Source organism: Bufo bufo, chromosome 3 (genome assembly GCF_905171765.1).
Source record: "Bufo bufo chromosome 3, aBufBuf1.1, whole genome shotgun sequence".
In the NCBI taxonomy this organism is placed as follows: domain Eukaryota; kingdom Metazoa; phylum Chordata; class Amphibia; order Anura; family Bufonidae; genus Bufo; species Bufo bufo.
In genome coordinates this window covers 481329288-481349311 of record NC_053391.1, presented here as the reverse complement: position 1 = coordinate 481349311, position 20024 = coordinate 481329288, and the positions used below count along the sequence as shown (strand labels likewise).

The 20024-nt window shown below is 41.2% G+C and overlaps 1 protein-coding gene across 1 annotated transcript in view; it reads right to left on the bottom strand.

Moving 5' to 3' along the window:
• PCCA (propionyl-CoA carboxylase subunit alpha) overlaps nucleotides 1-20024 on the bottom strand; it is a 557269-nt gene that overhangs the window by 74890 nt on the left and 462355 nt on the right. The window contains exon 21 of the mRNA XM_040425257.1: nucleotides 17835-17888. Within this exon, the coding sequence (XP_040281191.1) occupies nucleotides 17835-17888 (54 nt within the window). The remainder of the gene's footprint in view (nucleotides 1-17834; nucleotides 17889-20024) is intronic.

The window sequence follows — 20024 nt, the reverse complement described above, 5'->3', positions numbered from 1 at the left end:
GGACTAAGGAGCCTAGGCCCACTCCTGAAAAACAACCTTATAGCATAATCCCTCTTCTTCCAAACTTTACAATTGGCACAATGCAGTAACGTTCTCCTGGCATTCAAAAAAAAAAAAAAGGACTCATCCATCAAAATGCAAGATAGAGAAGTGTGATTTATCACCCCACAGAACATGTTTCCACTGTTTCAGAGTTCAGTGATGATGTCCTTTACACCACGCCATCCGACACCTGGCATAGTGCTTGGTGATGTAAGTCTTGCATGTAGCTACTCCATGGAAGCCAATGCCATTAAGCTTCCTGTATACAGTTTTAGTGCTGATATTAATGGCAGAGGATATTTGGAACTCTGCAATTACTAAGCCAGTGGAGCATTGGCGACTTTTATGCACTATGCACCTTACCACTCAGTGACCCTGCTCTACCACTTCATATCAGATTTGTTTTGGTTGGTAAACACTTCAACTTTGCAACAATACTACTTACAGTTAGGGCTCATTCAGATGGCAGTATGCTGTCCGCAAAAATGCAGATCCGTTTTTTTTTTCCGGATTAGATTCTTCCATTCCATGGCTCAGCAAAACAAATGAAACATGTCCTATACTTGGCCCCATTGGCCCAAATCAGGACATGGCCCCATTGAAGTCTATGGGTCAGCAAAAAAACGGAATGCAATCAGTTTTTTTGCGAACATGTTGAACTGTCCACAAAAAAAACGGATCCGCATTTTTGTGGACAGCATACCGCCATCTGAATGAGCCCTTAATTGTGGAATATCTAGTAGGGAAGAAATCTCACAAACTGACTTGTTGCAATGGTGCATCCTATTGCAGTTCCATGCTGGAATTCAATGAGCTATTAGGGGTTGTCTCATCTCAGACAATGGGGGCATATCCATAGGATATGCCCCAATTGTCAAGGTGCGGGTCCCACCGCTGGGACCTGCACCTATATCGGGAACATAGCCCTGCAAGGTGGTGGCTGGAGGACTTCGGTCTGGCCACCACCAAGCGCACTCCCCATAGAAGTGAATGGGAGCGCACCGCGCATGACCGGCCACCACTCCCATTTACTCCTATGGACCCAACGGAAATAGCCAAGCCAGCGATTGCCTATTTTGGGCGGCCACATAGAAAATGAATGGATGGCGGCTGCGCATGCGCAGTGCGCTTTCCACCACTTTTGGGGTTCCGTTCTGGATATAGGTGCAGGTCCCAGCAGTGGGACCTGCACCTTTAAAACAATGGGGGCATATTCTAGTGATATGCCCCCATCGTCTGTGATGAGACAACCCCTTTAAGAAAGACCTAATGTGTGTAAAAGCAGACTGCGTGGCTAGGTGCTGGATTTTAGATACCTGTAGCAATGGGTGTGAATGTACTGTAGCTGATTTCATTAGACATAACACTAACTGAAGAAGATATGAGATTTATACTGATGCACTCTCACGGCTTTTCAACATGTGTTAAAATACAAGAAAATCATTACAAACTCCTATCCAGATGGTATAAAACTCCTGACTTGCTTTATAAAATGGGTTTATCACTCTCAAATAAATGTTGGAGATGCCAGATGCAAGTTGGAACCTTGAGCCATGTCTGGTGGTCGTGTCCGGTGGTTAGCTCCTTCTGGACAGAAATCCAAAAGCACTTGCGTGCACTTGACCCATCAAACATTACTTTGACGGCTAACTTGGTACTATTGGCTCTGCCTTCACATCATCACCGACCGTCATAAAATTATCTGATAACACACTTATTGGCAGCGGCTAAATGCCTAATTCCATTGCTATGGCTGCAACCCCAACCTCCTTCTGAACAACAATGGTTTCAAAAATCACACCAAATCTGTCGTATGGAAGAGCTGACTAGCTGACGATCCAATAGTCACGATTATTTCTTAAAAATATGGGACCCCTGGCTGCGATACACAAAATTAGCAAGTTAATTTAGTGTCTAACAATACTACCACATAATAGAGTATTATGGTATCATAATAGGTATAAACAGATATTGAGTAATGTATGATGGGAACACAGACAAGGCAACGGTTGAAAACGTTTAATTCTTCCATGTTCTTTTATACTTTGTTCTAGTATAACTTCCTCTGTCAAGCACTATCATAAAATGCATAACTAATTCCTTATTAAATGTACAAACATAACATAATTGTCAATTGCTTTCTTTGAAAACAAAAACAGGTTTGACAAAAAAAAAATTAAGAATTCTGTAGCTGATTTCAGTGATTAGGAGGTGTTTCCCAACACTGTTGTTTATATATTGGGTATACAAATAGTCATAAGGCCAAGGTTACAGTGTGGAAATTATAGTTTTTTTACCAAGTCAAAAATGTTCAAACAAAACTGTTCAGTATGTTTAAAAAGGTTAAGGCTGGTTTCACACCAGCGAGTTCAACACAATGTACTTGCAGTGTGTATCTGCACAAGCTCCCGTACTGACCCCCCTACCACTGATGGGGTCGCATAGCATTATATTGATTCATGATGCTATGCAACCCTTACAGTTCTGTATAACACTGACATCATTATGTCAGTGTTATACAATATAATACAAAAAAACACTAAAATAAAAATGACATAAAAATGAAGCCCCGCGTACCACGAAAAAGGGGGGTTAAAGATCTGGTCTCAAACTGGTTAAACAAGTTTTACTGTAGTAATTATAAATGTGGCAGGTCATGGGTGGCCATATATTATCTCATAATTGATGTCCTAAAGTGTACTGTCACTCAACAAAAAAACTGCATAACAAATACAGTTTTATGGTTTCAATTGCAGATGGCCACACTTTTTTCAAAACCTTCCTAAAACAATGGTTGTAAAAAATGTTAGGAAAGGGAAGCAATTCACTTGGAAACATAAGGGGACTGTTTTAGAGGATAACCTGCCTTCAAAGTTTCCTTGTTTTTAGGTATCAGTGTTTAATACATAACAAACATCAAAGGGACGTTTTACACACAAAAAGAACAGAATCTGAAGTTTTCCTGTAATTCTTGTGGACTAGGCCTGAATTCCTACAAGTAGCTCATATCCTGTACTTTCTGGTCTCAGGTGGTTAGATGTTTGCAGAACACAAGCCTAAAAAGCCTGTCATTCCAGTCTTAAGTTCACAATATGTCTCACCAATTGATCCTGCTTCTCACGTAGCATTATTATTTTAAGTCAAGTGAACAAGTGTGACAGATGTTTAGTAGGAGGTCATGAGTCTCATGACACCTGAAGAAGCTTAAGCAAAATATCTAAAAGTGCGTAGAAAAAAATGTGTAGGAAAACTGTGCTTTATCATTCAAGAGTATGAACTCCTTGCAATAGAATTCATTTTCCAGCCAGTAAACATTTTATTGCTTACACTAGCGCAGCTTTGATGGGAAAAATATGGTTTATGTCTATAAAACCCACAGGAGATAAATGAAACCAGTTCTCATCCTCTTAGCAAACTGCCTTTGTCTTCTTATATGTCTTTTTTTCATTTCCTTGTATTCATCATTATGTCCTATCATTTGCTCAAGTATATGGAATTCATATGGTTTGCTCGTGTAATTAAGAAACTCGGTGACAGCAGCTCACAGTTCAAGTGAACTATTAACATTTCCTGATAAACCCCAATGACCCATTTCTATGCCAATAAATCATTTATACAAATTTTATCTGGATTTATCGGGACATAGGTGACAGTAATGCTGGACTATATCCATACAAACTAGAATTACCTTCACATTTAAAATGCCTCCAAAATTTGGATTATCATCAATTTTTGGGTCTGAGGTTCAAAGATACCATAAAAAAAACACAAATTTAATACCTCTATATCATCTATAAGGCCAGCAGACTTGTCATCATTTTTTAGTAGGTGGAATCTGGAAAGTACAATAACTTTGAAAATGTTTTTCCAACCAACATCACAATGTAATAGATTTTTACCTGCAGTGGAATTGTGGGTGTGCTGAGGATTTTTAAATCTGCAGCATGCCAGTTATGTTGTGGATTTGCCATGGATGTGACATCCATTGCTTCTGTACAACAAAATGCCTCACACATTTAATGGGCATCTGTCTGCAAATTTGTACCTATGAAACTGGCTGACCTGTTGCATGTACGCTTGGCAGCTCAAGGCATCTGTGTTGGTCCCATGTTCATATGTCTCCACACTGCTGAGAAAAATGAAGTTCAAATATGTGCAACTGAGCCTCTAGGAGCAATGGGGGCATCACCATTACACCTAGTGGCTTTGCTCTCTGCAACTGCAGTGCCCTCTGCATTTTGACTGACAGAGACAGGTGCGATGATGTTTTCATTGCACGCCCCTGTCAATCAAAATACAGAAAGCGCGTCAGCTGTAGAGAGAGCAGAGCCTCTAGGTGTAATGGCAACACCCCCATTGCTCCTAGAGGATCATTTGCATTTACTAGAACTTCATTTCCTCAACAATGTGGGCACATATGAACATAGGGCCAACACAGAAGCGAAGTGCACATGAAACAGGTTAGCCAGTTTAATAGGTACAAATATGCTGACAGATGCTCATAAAAAGGGAAACTGTCATCCAGTGGCGTAACTAGAAATGCAGCTAATTTTAGTACCCCCCCCCTCCCCAGCAACACCTCTTGTGCAACCCCCACTCTTATGGTTAGTCAAGATTGTGCTCTCAGACGAGGCCCAGCAGCCGCTCAGTCAGTTTCCCACAGTGTCACTGTATATAATGTCATTGTATAATGCTGTTGAGGGGGCCCCAAGAATCAAGTCTTAGTCCTCCTCCTGGGTGGGCCCCTTCTGAGTTTAGGCCCCAAAGCAGCCACTTCCCCTGCTTCCCCTATACCTACGTCCCGGCTATCTAACTTTAGGCAGCCCTCACTGAGTAGTGACAGATACTTTGATTTCTGTGGTCTGTCACCCATGAGCTAATGTTAGGTGGTTGCTGAGAACTTACTGCACAATTATCGCAGCCTAGACTGAGAAAAGAAAAAAATGACTCTTTCTCCACTTATCAGCTCTTTTCAACTTCCGCCCTTTCCGAATCTAACAATAACTCAGAATTCTCTACTAAATTCCATCTTGAGAGACCAAAACAAGCTGTCAGCTCAATGAAGGATCAGATTACAGCTGCTCATAGATGTCTATGGAGATGAGATGGGGAGGTGGAGTGAGCTGCTTGAAGAAGAAGGATATTTCTCTGGTGCTTTGCAGATCTTTGGTTGGATACAGCATGAATTGCAACAGCTAAATAAATAATATCAAAAAGGTACATTTGAGACTTTGACTGCAAATGTAAAAGCCATATTGTTCAGTGTATCCAGGATACTTCCGTACTTCATTATTAGGCCTCTTGAAAAACAAAATAATATAACAAATAATTTAAATCATAGCATGGTATTACTGCCAAAAACTGATTTTGATACTAAAACATGGATGGTATTGAGAACATTAAATTACTCCTAATTTTTATATTTATCTTCTATATGCTTTATAGAAGGCATACAGAGACAAAAGTATTTTAGTCAAACAATGCTGCTTATATTATATAGGACATGTATAGCTGATCACTGTATCTACATGGTATTTCCATCAAATTCACAGTCAAATAAAACAAAAGACTTGGGGTTTATAGTTTGAAGAGTTAACACAACACGCTTTTAAAAAATGGGACGGTCTCATACCCTTGGGATCTCTGCCTGTCACTTGAACACACTTATATTGAATAAATATATACAATATAATAATAAGGCTTTTTGAGGCTGGTTTCTTTCTCGGTGGGGGATGTAATCTTATATTGAAAGTGATGATGTGGAGCACTGATGCCCTCATAAGGGCACTTTGTATTGTTCCTGCATGCTAATTTAAAATAAATCAAAGTGTTTCTTATTTTCATCTGTATAACAGCAAGTGCTTTGAAGATGAGATAGTGTGGCATATTGAATAGCAAAGAGAAACCTCATCTTATTCTTGTCTGCTATAGAAAAGCAGTATAAGAAGAATTTGCCTTGTAAAAAAACTTGCAAGAGCATCTTCCTTTACTGGAACAGCAGCTCTGATTCAAGAGGTTCCGAGACAGAGATTGTTTTCATTTACAGAAAGCCAAGTGTTTTCTATTCTGAGTCATGATGAAATAGTGCAATAAAGCCCGCTCTCCCAGAATGACATTTTTTCCTTAAAGCATATTTTGGAGATCCGGGGACGTACCGGGGCTCTCCATGGGGCTGCCAGGAACCCCAGTGAAGTCACCGGCACTGATGGGCGGGGTTTAGCTCTGCCCTAGCCAGTCAAACGGCTAAGGCAGATCTAAAGCCCGCCCCTCAGAGCACACTGCCGGGGCGGAAGTTACCACCTGGAAGTGTTATTGAAAACAAAAGAGCCCGTGCCCTGCGCGATTTAGCGCAGGGAAAGGGAGCGCATCAGAGCACGAGATGCTCTGATGCTAGCCTCAGGGGGGCTGTCTGGGTGAAAATAAGGGTATGTCCGGGTTCAGCTCTGAACCCGGACAACCCCTTTAAGGAATCCCTTCGTAGGGTGCAATACATGTGGGTGCATGTTTTGTGGCCTAGCACACACAAATGTAAATCCAAACATACTTGTAGTTCACACACTTTTTGGCTATGGGCTAGACCAGGGATGGGCAAACTGCGGCTCTCCAGCTGTTGTAAAACTACAACTCCCAGTATGCGCAGTCTGCCTACAGCTATCAGCCTAAAGCAGGGCATGATGGGATTTGTAGTTTTACAACAGCTGGAGAGCCGCAGTTTGCCCAACCCTGGGCTAGACCAGTGATAGCTAACCTCTGGCACTCCAGCTGTGGTGAAACTACAACTCCCAGCATGCTCCATTGATTTTTATGAAGTTCTGGGAAGAGCCAAGCAAGTGTACATCTTGGGAGTTGTAGTTTTACCATAGCTGGAGTGCCGGAGGTTAGCCATCACAGGGCTAGACCCATCTCGCACCAACTTTATGGCTTCCATATAGAGTAGCCCTAACAGATAAAAAGGGTTCCATTAAAATCTATCTTGTAATGGATCCCATTGACTGAAAGGGGTATTCTGATTGTCAAAAGTTATCTCCTATCCACAGAGGGGATAACTATTAGATCGGTGGTGGTCTTACCGTTGGTTCCTCTACAGACCACGAAAATGGGGATCCCAAACCCCTTGGAGCCCCCGAAATGAATGGTTGATCATGCATAGTGCAGCTGCCGCCACTCCATTTATCTCTATGGGAGTTCCTGTTTCTGGAACCCATATAGAGATGAATGGAGAGGCAGTATGCATGCCTGATCTGCCACTCCATTCATTTCAGGGGGGCTCCAAGGGTTACAACATGCCCGTTGTCATGATTGGTGGGGGTCCTAGCAGTAAGATCCCCATTAGTCTAATAGTTATCCCTTCTGATAACTTGTAGAAACCAGAATACCCCTTTAAAGGGGTTGCCCATTATATCTTTATATTTACAGATGTGCTGGGAACAGCACACAAAAGCAGTTAGTGACCTCTGTTACTAAACCTTCGGTCCTGGTGTCCCACGGTTAATTGTACTTAATTCTTCTATACAGCATTTACTCTTTCTTACAGTCTGGTGGGCCCAGTCTCAAAAATGGCTGCTGGTGGAGGATCATGTTAACAGGTACATCTACCAGCATCCTCCATTGATAACACTGAGCATGGCACTAAAAACTAGTACATGATCAGTGCTATACACAGTATTAGTCAATGGAGGCCACATAGAAGGGACTGGTCTCATGACCCTCCATCAGCGGCTATTTTAGGACTGGAGTGGCAGGTTTATGTGTATTGACCCACTGGACATTGTTTCTCTGTCCACCTCTCTGTCCGCTCAGTTCCATCCTTCAGCTGCCTCATGAGCTGTGACAGGGGGACAGCTGCAGCAGAAAGGATACACCTCCTGAGGAGGACATGCCTCCTAAGCTGCTAGCTTGATATAAATCTAGCAGAGCAATCAATGAGGAGATCTCTGGATCCCTGTGAGGTACAGGGCTGGTTCTAACTTTGTTAGAAAGAGATTGTCATGTACTATATGACATCTGAGCTTCATCTTTTACATTAATCATAGGATAACCTCTTTAAGCATTCAAATGGATTAAAAGGGCTGGCAAACTCTGCTGACATCTCTTTCTCTTGATATTTGAACAGGGGTGGGCACAGGCAGTAGATGGTCCCTTGATTTTCAACAGGGATTAAAAAACCTCCCTCATGGGTCTTTGTAAAAGGTTTAGAACATGCTATCATTTATGACAATAGGAAGCAGTGATATTTTTCCTTTAAGGTGGGAGTAGGCATTGGAGTCCTTGGGCAAATGCACGAGCTAACCATATGGTATGCCCATCCCTGGTATCAAATATTATTTTAGGAAAATGCAAACTCCCAGATATTATGCTGCTGAAAATCTCAGAACTTCTATGGGCAGTTTGTCTGACCATCCTCTACCGAAGCACCAGATACAGCACTGACAAATGTGACATATGGTCCACAAGACTTAAGGCCCCTTAAGGCAGTTATCAGGAAAAAACTTTGTTTCTCATAATTGTCTTCTCTTTTACAGGAGGTGAAAGCTGCATTAACATAGAGACAAGTATGGAGACGAGTAATAGCTCATCCCCGTACACATTTCTGGGCAATAGACTGCTGTTTTGATAGCACAAACTGCTGCCCAGGAACAATGATTCAGGTGAATGCACCAGCAATGCCTTCACCTAACGAATAAGCGTTTGCTCGTTCATCGAGTCATCAGCGGCACCTTTAGACAGGGCAATTATAGGGAAGGAGTGTTGCTAGGATCGGATAATTGGCCTATGTAAAAGGGCCTTTAGGGAAACAAGAATCAAAACTAATTACTGTTAACAATAAAATCCACAAGTCCAACATCGTTAAAACCGAAAGCTGTGTCCACTAATAGAGAGAAATGTGTGACTGTTAAATAGGTACACAGTCGTCTCCCTCTAATTCTCTGTGAAATCCGTCCGGGGACTGGACAGCCAGGCATGTCTCATTTAACCCGTTACCACCATAAATGAAAAGTAATCCTAATGCCACACAGCGATATTTAATAGTTTGTGATCAAGTTGTTTGGGGACTGACGTGTAGTATTATGTAGGACCTATATGGGAGAATTATGTTGGCTCTTTAAAGGGATTTCCCAGGCTCCTGATATTGATGCCTATTCACTCCCATTAGTGTAAATGGGAGCTGACCTACCGTAACCCATCATAGCCTCTACAATTCAATTGGAGCTGTGCTTCTGGCTCCATTGTAAGTGCTAGTTCTGGTGCCACCTCCAGCGAGGTGTCGGAATCCCACCGATCAGGCATTGATACCCTATCCGAAGGATGGATCAATAGCAGGACCCCATAAAACGCCTTTAATGGAATATTATTTGGATAGTGTAAATGATTTGGGTACTATATAGTGATAACATGAGGGATTCTATAAGCTTTTCATTACGTTGCTGTACTATATAGGCAATATAAGACACTGTATGAGCGTATTATTTAGGTATTATATTGTCATATTTAAAAGGAACCTGTCACCTCCAAAAACCATCCCAAGCCGCCAGCAGTACCCGACAGTAGCCAGCAGGGTGTTTCTGATGATAATTTTCTTCCTGAAGGCCGATGCAGCTAAAGCTCAGATAAAAGATAACTTTTATCCCCTGCCGGCGCGCTTCGCTAGTAATGCTTGAAGTCAAGGGGGCAAAGGCCTCATTGCTTCACGTCAAGTTAACTACACCCCCTTCCCTGCCTCTTTACTGTGACTGACAGCCGGCAGTTCGGCTGGCTTTGCCGAACTCTCTGCATAAGAGCTGTCAGTCACAGCAAAGGGGCAGGGAAGAGGGCATGGTTATCTTGACTTGAAGCAAGGAGGCCGCTGCAAGCGCGCCGGCAGGAGATAAAAAAATGTTTTCTGAGCTTTAGCCGCATCGGACTTCAGGAAGAAAATTACCGTTGGAAACACGCTGCTGGCTACTGTCAGGTACTGCTGGTGGCTTGGCATGGTTTTTGGAGGTAACCGGTTCCCTTTAAGCATCTTAGAGGAAATACAGTCTACAAATGCACGTGTACAAATGTGTCATGTTGGCTACTTTGCATCTTGCACAGGGCTCCATATTCTACAAACTCAGCGGTTATGTAGTGTAGACGTGACAATAATGAGAACCTGGCTATCACAACAGACAGACCAGTTAATACTAAATACTGTATTAGGCTATCCCTCCCTTTTCATACATAAAGCTTCTACTGTATTCAAATACATATGAACACACAATGGTTAGGAGGACAATCACCACTGACCCCAGCGAAGTTAGAATAAACAAGAAGTTATATAAAACTTCTTTTGATATGAACACCATTTCTTTCTTCATAAACATATTGTCTCATGATACGTTTCATAGTATAAACTATTAACATAAAAAACAGTCTGTAGCTCCAAGAAAGATAGTCAACATGCTTGGTGAGGACCTAAGGTACAGAACAACAATAGTAACATTTCACATAGCGGTGAATCAATATTTAATGACTTTGCAGGTCACAAGACACATCCACAAACGCTGTAAATGAAGATCCCCTTCGGCAATGAGCACTGCTCAGTAAGAGAACTGGGATGGGGCACTTCATGTTAAAAATTTGGGGTGTCTTTTGCAGACAATTTTATGCTTGCATTCCAGCGCAACTTATTTTGGCAAACAGCAGAAAATAAGAAAATAACTGATCTCCATAAAAGACTGTTGAACTTTGAAAGAACAGATTTGTGAAATCTCATAAAAATAGGTATGCTAACTGCTAACTTTCTCTTTCATGTCTTGGGATTTCTTTTTACTTCATTACAATGACCTTCCTGCCCAGTGTGTGTTACCATAAAAAGTAACCAAGCCCTGTAAACTAAAGGAACTGCTTAGCATTAAATGTTTTATCTAAGGAAGACCACATTGCCAAGCCAAACAAAGAAATATTCAAGAATAGTGCTTCAATGCCCCTTCAAACAGATTTCTTTTAAACATACACTCCCAACATTTTTACGGCTTCTGATGATCTTTTCTTCTTTTTCTAAATTTCTGTCAACTTTTTATAATACTAGCCTAAAAAAGGAAGCGTAAAAGTCCCACTGCTTTTTCTAAGCAACATAATTCGTTTCTTGCTGGTTCACAAAACCTGTATGATAGAGTAAAGGTCCTATTACATAGGCAAATAATTTTTCCAAAACGATAACTGAGCAAAGATATAGCAAATTGATTGACCATTGCTTAGCACAATTTACATGAGCAATCATAAGCACTGTACATGTCCGAGTGATTGAACGCAATCATCAAGCACCTACACATTCACTATTGTCGGCAGCACATCCTTCGAAGGGCAATGAGCTGCAGACAAGCAATGATTTTTCATGCTCCATAAAAGATTATATCATCCGGAACACTTGCTCGTTTGAGGGATGATTGGCGGAATGTAAGCCATCTGCCCCAGCCTTATGTCCGATTTGTCCATTGAGGAATATAAGTGGTCAGCCTGAATATGCTTTATATTTTAGATTCTTCTAAGTAGCCCCCTCTTGCTTTGATGGCAGCTTTGCACTTTCTTGGCATTCTCTCAAATGAGCTTCATGAGGTAGTGACTTGGACTAGGTTTCAATTAAAGTGGTTGTGCACAGTGCTATAATACTATCCCTTAGAATAGGTCATAAATAGCAGAATGACTCCTGGGATCCCTGCTCTTCAGCTGTCTGATGAGGTAGCAGTACTCAAGTGCTGCTTGCTCTTCAAAATGATCTGCGCGCTGTTTCCTTTGCAGCGGCCACGCAGTGTAATTACACCTGCTTGTCACATTCACTTGAATGGGACAAGCAGTTGTAATTACACTGCGCTGCCACTGCACAAACTATTTAACATGCATGTCTTAAGAGATAATCTGTGAAATTTATTGTCTTCATGTGTTTGAGACCATCAGTTAGGGTGGGTTGGTAGGACTGTTCCATACAGTGTTTAGCCCCATTCTGCTACTGTTCTACTCAACTAAAGTAAAGAGAAATGACAGTCCACCATTACTTTAAGACATGAAGGTCAGATAATGCCGAAAATTTCCATAACTTTGAAGTTATTCTCAAGTGCAGTGATGAAAACCATCAAACGTTATGGTGGAACTGGCTCTCACGAGGACTACCCCAGCAAAGGAAGACCAAGAGTTACCTCTGCAGCAGAGGATAAGTACATTGGCGTTACCAGCCTTAAATTAACAGCAAATTTGAGCCTATATAATTTACAGATATCAAATACCAGTCACATCCCAACATCAACTGTCAATCAGGCCTTTATAGTCAAATTGTTTCAGTCACTACTGAGGGACAATAATAAGACGAGAATTGCTTGGTTCAAGAGACACAAGTAATGGATATGAGACCAGAGGAAATCTGCACTTTTGTCTTACAGTCAAAATTTTTTTTTTTTTTTGTTCCAACCGCCACGTCTTTGTGAGACAGAGAAATGGAGGAGGAGGTGTGATGGTGTGGCGATGCTTTGCACGTGACACTGTTGGTGATGTATTCAAAATTAAAAAAAAGCAGCACACCTGTCCATGGGTTGTGTCTGGTATTGCAACTCAGCTGTATTAAAGTGGATTAGACTGAGCTGCTATACCACACACAACCTGTAGAAGGGTGTGGTGCTGTTTGTGGGAGACATCCAGCTATGCCGCTTATCCCTTTATCCAGAGATCCCTTGATAAAGGTCACCCGAGACCGAAACATTGGAAAACGTCAAAATGGCCTTATAAATGTATACATTTCCTGGATATGAATTACTTTATTCAATGATATTCTCTTGATTAAAAGCATTTACAAAATTACTGCAGTGCCATAGAACTTTATATAGCTGTGGGAGACAGTATACATGTTTTTCTAAGGCTGGACAACCCCTTTAACCAGCATGGCTACCAAAGCATTCTGCAGAGATATACCATCCCATCTGGTTTGCGCTTAGTGGGACCATAATTTGTTTTTTAACAGGGCAAAGACCCCAAACACATTATTATTCAGGTAATATAAGTGCTATCTGACCAAGGAGAGTTAAGGAGCTCTGCGTCAGATGACATGGCCTCCACAATCACCCACCCTTAACCCAAATTAGATAGTTTGGCAAGAGTTTGATCTCAGACTGAAGGAAAAGCAGTCAAGTGCTCAGCACCTCTGGAAACTCCTTCAAGACTGGAAAACCATTCCAGGCGACTACCTCATGAAGCTGATTGAGAGAATGGCAAAAGTGTGCAAAGCTGTCATCAATCATTTTGTCTACTACTTCAATAGGTTGTGCCAAGTTTACAAGACCTATCCACAGGACAGCATCACAACAGGGTCCCTTGTTCTTGGGATCGTGAGGGTCCCAGCAGTCGGATCCACAGTGATTAGCTAGTTCTCACCATACTGTGAGGAGTGAGCTGACAATATATACAAGGATAAACGTGTGATAAACATTCCGCAAAGGCTGATTAACAAGTATAATTTGGTATGTATGTTCGGTAGTGGCATGCCACAGTTGGAATCCTTCTCAACAGTCTAGTGACTTTGGGGAAGACGTCTCTTAATCTGGGTTCCTTAGTTTACATGTGTTATTGTGCATTTTGAGGTTATGGTTGAGCCTGTGCCAGCTTGTGGCTGGGGTATGATCAGTTGCTGATAACAACAAGCACTACAGCTAGAAAACCACTGCGGTCTTTTTAATCTAGCCTGAAGAGGTGTGTGCCCATGTTTTTCTAAACAATTTTTTCATCCATGACCATTTCTTATTTTGTGTTCTGCTGTTGTGCCAACCATGATACAGTTCCCTATTACACAGGCTATTGCACATACAGTATATTTCAGAACATGGACACAGGCATAGTTATCTTTAAAATGATTGTGCCTCCAATTTAGTATCTTTCTTTTTCATGTTCTTGCCATATCATTCATATTTAAACTAAATTTTCTTATTTGTAGACATTTTCACAGACTTTTACATTAATAAAAAGAAAAAACTAAAAGATAAAGATAAAAAAAACACAAAAAGAAAACCACAAACAAGGGAAAAACAAGGCACTAAAGAAAAGACAAAACACTCATGTATCCAGGCCCTTAGGCATAACTTACCCTGCTCAGGGAAACTTTTGTTGGTGAATTTCTGTGTAATAGCTTGTAAAGTTAAAGAGACATACCCCTCAATGGAACATTGCCCCTAGTGGCTAAATTATCATTAAAAATGTAGCATGCACCTTCAGCTTTATAGCTTACAACAAAGCATCTACCATGGGAATAGCCATCATTTAAACAGCCCTAGAAATAAGAAGTGCTCACAAAGGAATCTGAATGTGTTAGGTCTGGCTGCAAACTATTTGTCTTCTTAAAATAAAGTTTACAACGAGGAAAAGTTATGGATTCAAGCACAACTACCAATGAGAAATAAGGCAAATAAAAAGATTCATTGCTATGCAGCAGACCACTGATAGAAGACGACACGATACCGCACCGGCTCGATCTCTTGCTAATTAAACAAATCAATTATGAGACTACTATTGCAACTGTGTAACTGCTGTTCAATATTAGCAATAACAACCCCACAGGGAGGTCGTTTTACTACATTAAAATGCTGTCCTCTTCAACTCCATTTGATATTATTAGAAAGTGTTATTTGCCTCTTGCTGTCATATTAGTTGCAAAGGCAAATTATGGATATATGCAGACCAGAATGGTCCCAGTATGAGATCAGGTTTGTTTTTCAGCCTCTGAGGGAACAATTGCTGAAATTCCAAAGTTCCCCAAAGTTCTTTAATAGAACTGATAAATCTATCAGCACAGCTTCCATTAAAAAACTATGCAAGGGTCATGTATTTGCATACATCCCCGCTAAGCTGATACAATTCAGCGAGCTAAATTATCATATTAAATTCATCCTCCCTTGTTAAACTGATTGTGTTTAAAATTGTTTTGGATGGCTATCATTAATTTCTGTTAAATCTTAAATGCTTGCATTGACATTTAATTGAGCAGACACAGAGGGGTCAAATTAAAGAATGCCTAGAGTTATATTTTTGTCAGACATGTTAATATTAGTCACCCCATTAAATGGCAACAGACAACATGCTGGAAAAAAAAACTAATTGTGTCCTGTGACAACACAATCACTGATTGCTGATCGGGGCAGTTTAGTAGAAGAACAAGAGTATGTTAATATATGACATTACTAGACAAATAGTATCCTATATGCTATATTACAAAACTAGGAATAAGAGCATGCCATTTATTATAGTACTAGAAAAAGGCATATTTCATAGTTTTGGAAAAGTATGCTATATTTTATGGCACTAGAAACAAGTGTGCCATATAATATGGTGGACAGAAGAGCATGGCAGAGTATTATATTTATTACTGTAATGGAAATAAGAGTATGGTGTAGCTTATTATTATTCGGATGTATTAGTAGCCGGGACAAGGCAGGCCTGGAGCCTTTTAGAAGGCCCTTTGTACTCGGTACTGCGTTATTGTGTTTGCATGGTGTCGATGGGAGGACAAGGGGAACTCTTTCCCTTTGTCTGACTGCTTAGATGCTGCAGTAGCTATTGCCTGCAGCATCTGAGGAATTAAACTGCCAGGATGAGAGTTATCTCAGATTCTGCCAGTGAGAACAGAGATGAGGTGCCTGGCACAGACATCACAGAGCTGGAAGGAATTGAAGGCTTTGCAAGTTCACTCAGGTAGCACCTTCAAATTCATGCAGCCACTGGCAGTCACGGGTGGGTGTGTTTAAACTCCCCCTGTGGAGAAATAGACTACTGACAAGTAAAGAGAACATTGATAATCCTGTTACAATGGCACCTCTCAAGGCGTGGGATATACTGGGCAGCAAATCAACAGTTCTATTTCAGAATATCTACAAACTGGCAACTCTTGTGGGCTATTTCTAGCATGCGTTTGGGGAGCAAATACAAGTCCAACTGGTCTGATCCTAAAGAAAAAATACTGTTGCACAAACTGCTGAAAAGTTTAATATGTGCTGCCCTCTACCAAAAGCACCTACAATGGGCACATGAGCATCAAAACTTGGAGTAATTGAAGAACGTGGCCTGGTCTGAAGAATCATGTTTTAATTTACATCATGTGGATAGTCAAGAGTGTGTGTGTTTGTCCTCATCTTCCCTGCAGAAAACATGCACTATGGGTAGACTGTAAACCAGCATAGTCAGTGTGATGCTCTTGGCAATGTTCTACTGGCATTTATGTGGGTACTACTTTAACATGAACCATTTACCTAAACAGACCAAGTACACATTTTCATATCAACAATGTACCCTACTGGCAGTGGTCTCTTTCAGCAGGATAATGTGCCCTGCCACACTGCAAAAATTGTTCAGGAATGGTTTGAGGAATATAATAAAGAATTCAGGGTGTTGATTTAGCCACCAATTTCCACAGATCTCATTTAGGTCTCAATGTGTCGATGGGTCACAACTGTTTTTGTGGCACAAAGGGGAACCTCCATAATACCGGGCTGATCAGTGCAAATATACCATATATAATAGTGGTAAAACAAGAGTGGGTAGTAAAATATGGTATCAACAAACAGAAAAAAGGTACTAGACCCAAGCTTCCGTAATAAAACTACCATCTTTACAGAAAATTCATGTTAAAATATAATAAAGCCCCATTGGATACAGGTAAAAGACAAGCCATTGGTGAAACGCGTGTCGGGTGTGGTGGGTGAGCCTTGCTGCAGGACTGGCGATACAGGGGTCTTGAATTTTGCATTTCAGCTAGACACATGTGGCACTCGTTTGTACTATCTTGCTGACTGGATTCTATGCTATACGTCTGTACTCTGCATGTGGGCTCACCCTCTTTGTCTTTTATCTGAATCCAAGGTGGCTTTATTATATTTTAACATGAATTTTCAATAAAGGTGATCGTTTTACGATGGAAGTTTTGGTCTAGCGCCTTTTTCTGTTTGGTGATGTGGTTTGGTACGATTTGACCACATATTTCAAATAGGGGCCTGTTTCTTGGTTCATATAATTTGGAACTAGAAACAAAACTATGCTATATACTACAGTACCAGAAACAAGGGCATGCTAGATATTATAACACTAAAACAATAGTAATTCCAAATAATACAGTAGTACAGACAAAAGGGATGCATATATTATGATACTAGGGTATATTACTGATCAGAGACAGTGTAATGGTTGGCAGACAAGATGTAATATGTTACACAGTTCATTTCCTGTCAGCTGCTATGTTCAGGCCGGCGCTGCTGTCTTATGTGGAATATAGATGTGAATGGGAGGAAGTCAGCACCGATATTGTTTTGGCTTTGCTAATTGAGTCACCATGAGAAAGTGCTGAAAGGGCACATTTACCACTGTACAGCAGCTCACCATTCTTCCATGTCAAAAAAGAACATTTCCTAGTTTCATTCCATCAAACAAAAAGTCCCTTCACTAGTAAATGGAATGTACAGAAAATTTACCAGTCAATGTAACAACATGGGATGAAATTGAGTAATAGGGACATAAAATGTAACTTACTATCGGCAAAAACAGATTATTCCTTCAATTAAAATGATTAGGGCAATTTTTTTTTGAAATGCTGAAAGATACGCTAGAAGATACAAATATGTATATTATATTATATATCATTGAATAGAGTCAATAGTGTATATTCTGGAGTTTAGATTGACTTCAGGCTTCCATAGAAGACAGTGACCTGTTCTTCTGTGCCTTCAATAGTTATTGTCTATGAGCAATAATAACTATGCACTCATGTCTATTTGCTATACAGTCAAGCATGGCAAAATTGTACTCACCACTGTGCCCAAGAACTGAATGCTAATATTCCCAGCTGCGTCACGACTAAGGCACTGAATGGAAGAAAAAAAACAGGTGAAGCATTAACTTAGCAGCATAAAAAAGTTCTGAAAATAAAACATAGTCTGTGGTCACGTGCACTGCTGCAGCCATTCACTGGCCTCAGTCGAGATGCATAACCACACAGAACATAACCACTGAGCATCTGCAGTCATTTTCCACTCAGGGATATGTTACCACTGAAGCCAGTGAATTCTTTTAGTGGTGCACTTGACATCGCACTTCTGGTACAAAGGTGACCAGAAGCAGTGGCGTCGCCAGGGGGGGGCCAGAGGGGGCCACGGCCCCCCCTACATCATGCTGTGCCCCCCCAACTAAAATGACCCCCCCCCCCCCAAGTGAGCAGCCGCCGCCGGGCACAGGGAGATGAGCGCTTCCATTGCGCTCATCTCCATTGTAAACTGTCTGTGCCAGCGGAGGTGCAGGGGAGGGAGAGGCGTGTCCCTTCCCTTTCCTCTGATAGGCTGCAGGCAGGCACCGAAGTGGAGGAGAGGCCCCGCCCCCTAATTACTCCTGTTTACCTTTCTAAAGCTAAAGGACCTTTGATGATGTCATCACAGGTCCTGTAAGGGAACTGCACAGTGTAAAGTGTAGTTCCCAGGTTAGAACAGTGCATCTGCCAGGACCTGTGATGACATCATCTTCAACATCACAGGTCCTGCAGAATCTAGCAAAGGAACTGCACCAAAAATGGTGTAGTTCCTAGGTTTCAAAGGTACATCTGCCAGGACCTGTGATGACATCATCACAGGTCCTTCAACCCCTAACAGCAAGTATTATAAGTTCACAAGCAGCTCTGCATTGATCCATACAGACTGGAATGGAGAGGTAAGAGGAGGTCCTCCACTTTTCATCATTTACCTCCCCTCCATGCCCTGTTTTTACTCATTGCTCACTCATGTATACTACTTCAGACAGTTACCACTACCTCATGTACCTCACAGTGACTATAATGCATAACTGACCACATATTTCTATAAACACTGCATCTACAGTATTATACCTTCTATGTTTCACATCAATACACTGCTCTGTATATATATATATATATATATATATATATATAGATACACACACATACATGCACACACACTGCATATATTACACAGTATTATACATGCAATATGTACAGATATATAGTATATACCGCAGTGCACTGATATGTGAGGTACAAGGTATAATAGATGCTGTGTGTACAGATATCAGTACACTTCTGTATATACTATATATGTGAGGTACGAGTTATAATAGATGCAGTGTGTACAGATATATAGTATATACAGCGGTGTACTGATATCTGAGGTACGAGGTGTCAATACACTGCTGTATTTACTATATATCTGTACACACTGCATCTATTATACCTCGTACCTCACATATCAGTACACTGCTGTATATACTATATACCTGTAGACACTGCATCTATTATACCCTGTACCTCACATATCAGAACACTAGGGAATATACTATATACCTGTACACACTGCATCTATTATACCGCGTACCTCACATAACTGTACACTGCTGTATATAATATACATCTGCATCTATTATACCTCTTTTGTGTGCCAGGGCTGTTTTGTAATCCCATTCCGGCCCTGATGGCATAAATTATAAAACGCAGCAGCAAGAATAGTTCATGGAACAAAGGGAGGGGCTATAAAAGGGGAATGGGGGCCCAATTTAGATTCCTGCTATGGGGCCCAGTGATTTTTATGTACGCCCCTGGCTGCAGGCACTAGGCCGGCAGCCTATCAGAGGCCGGCGCAATGACGTCATCGTGCCGCCTGAGCCTTACATTACAGCGTGGGACACAGGAAGAGGCTGCATCGCATCGCTGACACTTAGGTAAGTATAAGTGTTTTTTTATTTTTTATTTTTACAATAGTGTTACTGGCACATTGGGGGGGCTTATTACAAAACTGGCACATGATGATGGGGGGGACTTTATACTGGCACATGATGATGGGGGGAACTTTATACTGGCACATGATGATGGGGGGGACTTTATACTGGCACATGATGATGGGGGACCTAATACTGGCACATGATGATGGGGGGACTTAATACTCGCACATGATGATGGGGGGACTTAATACTGGAACATGGGGGGGCTTAATACTGGCACG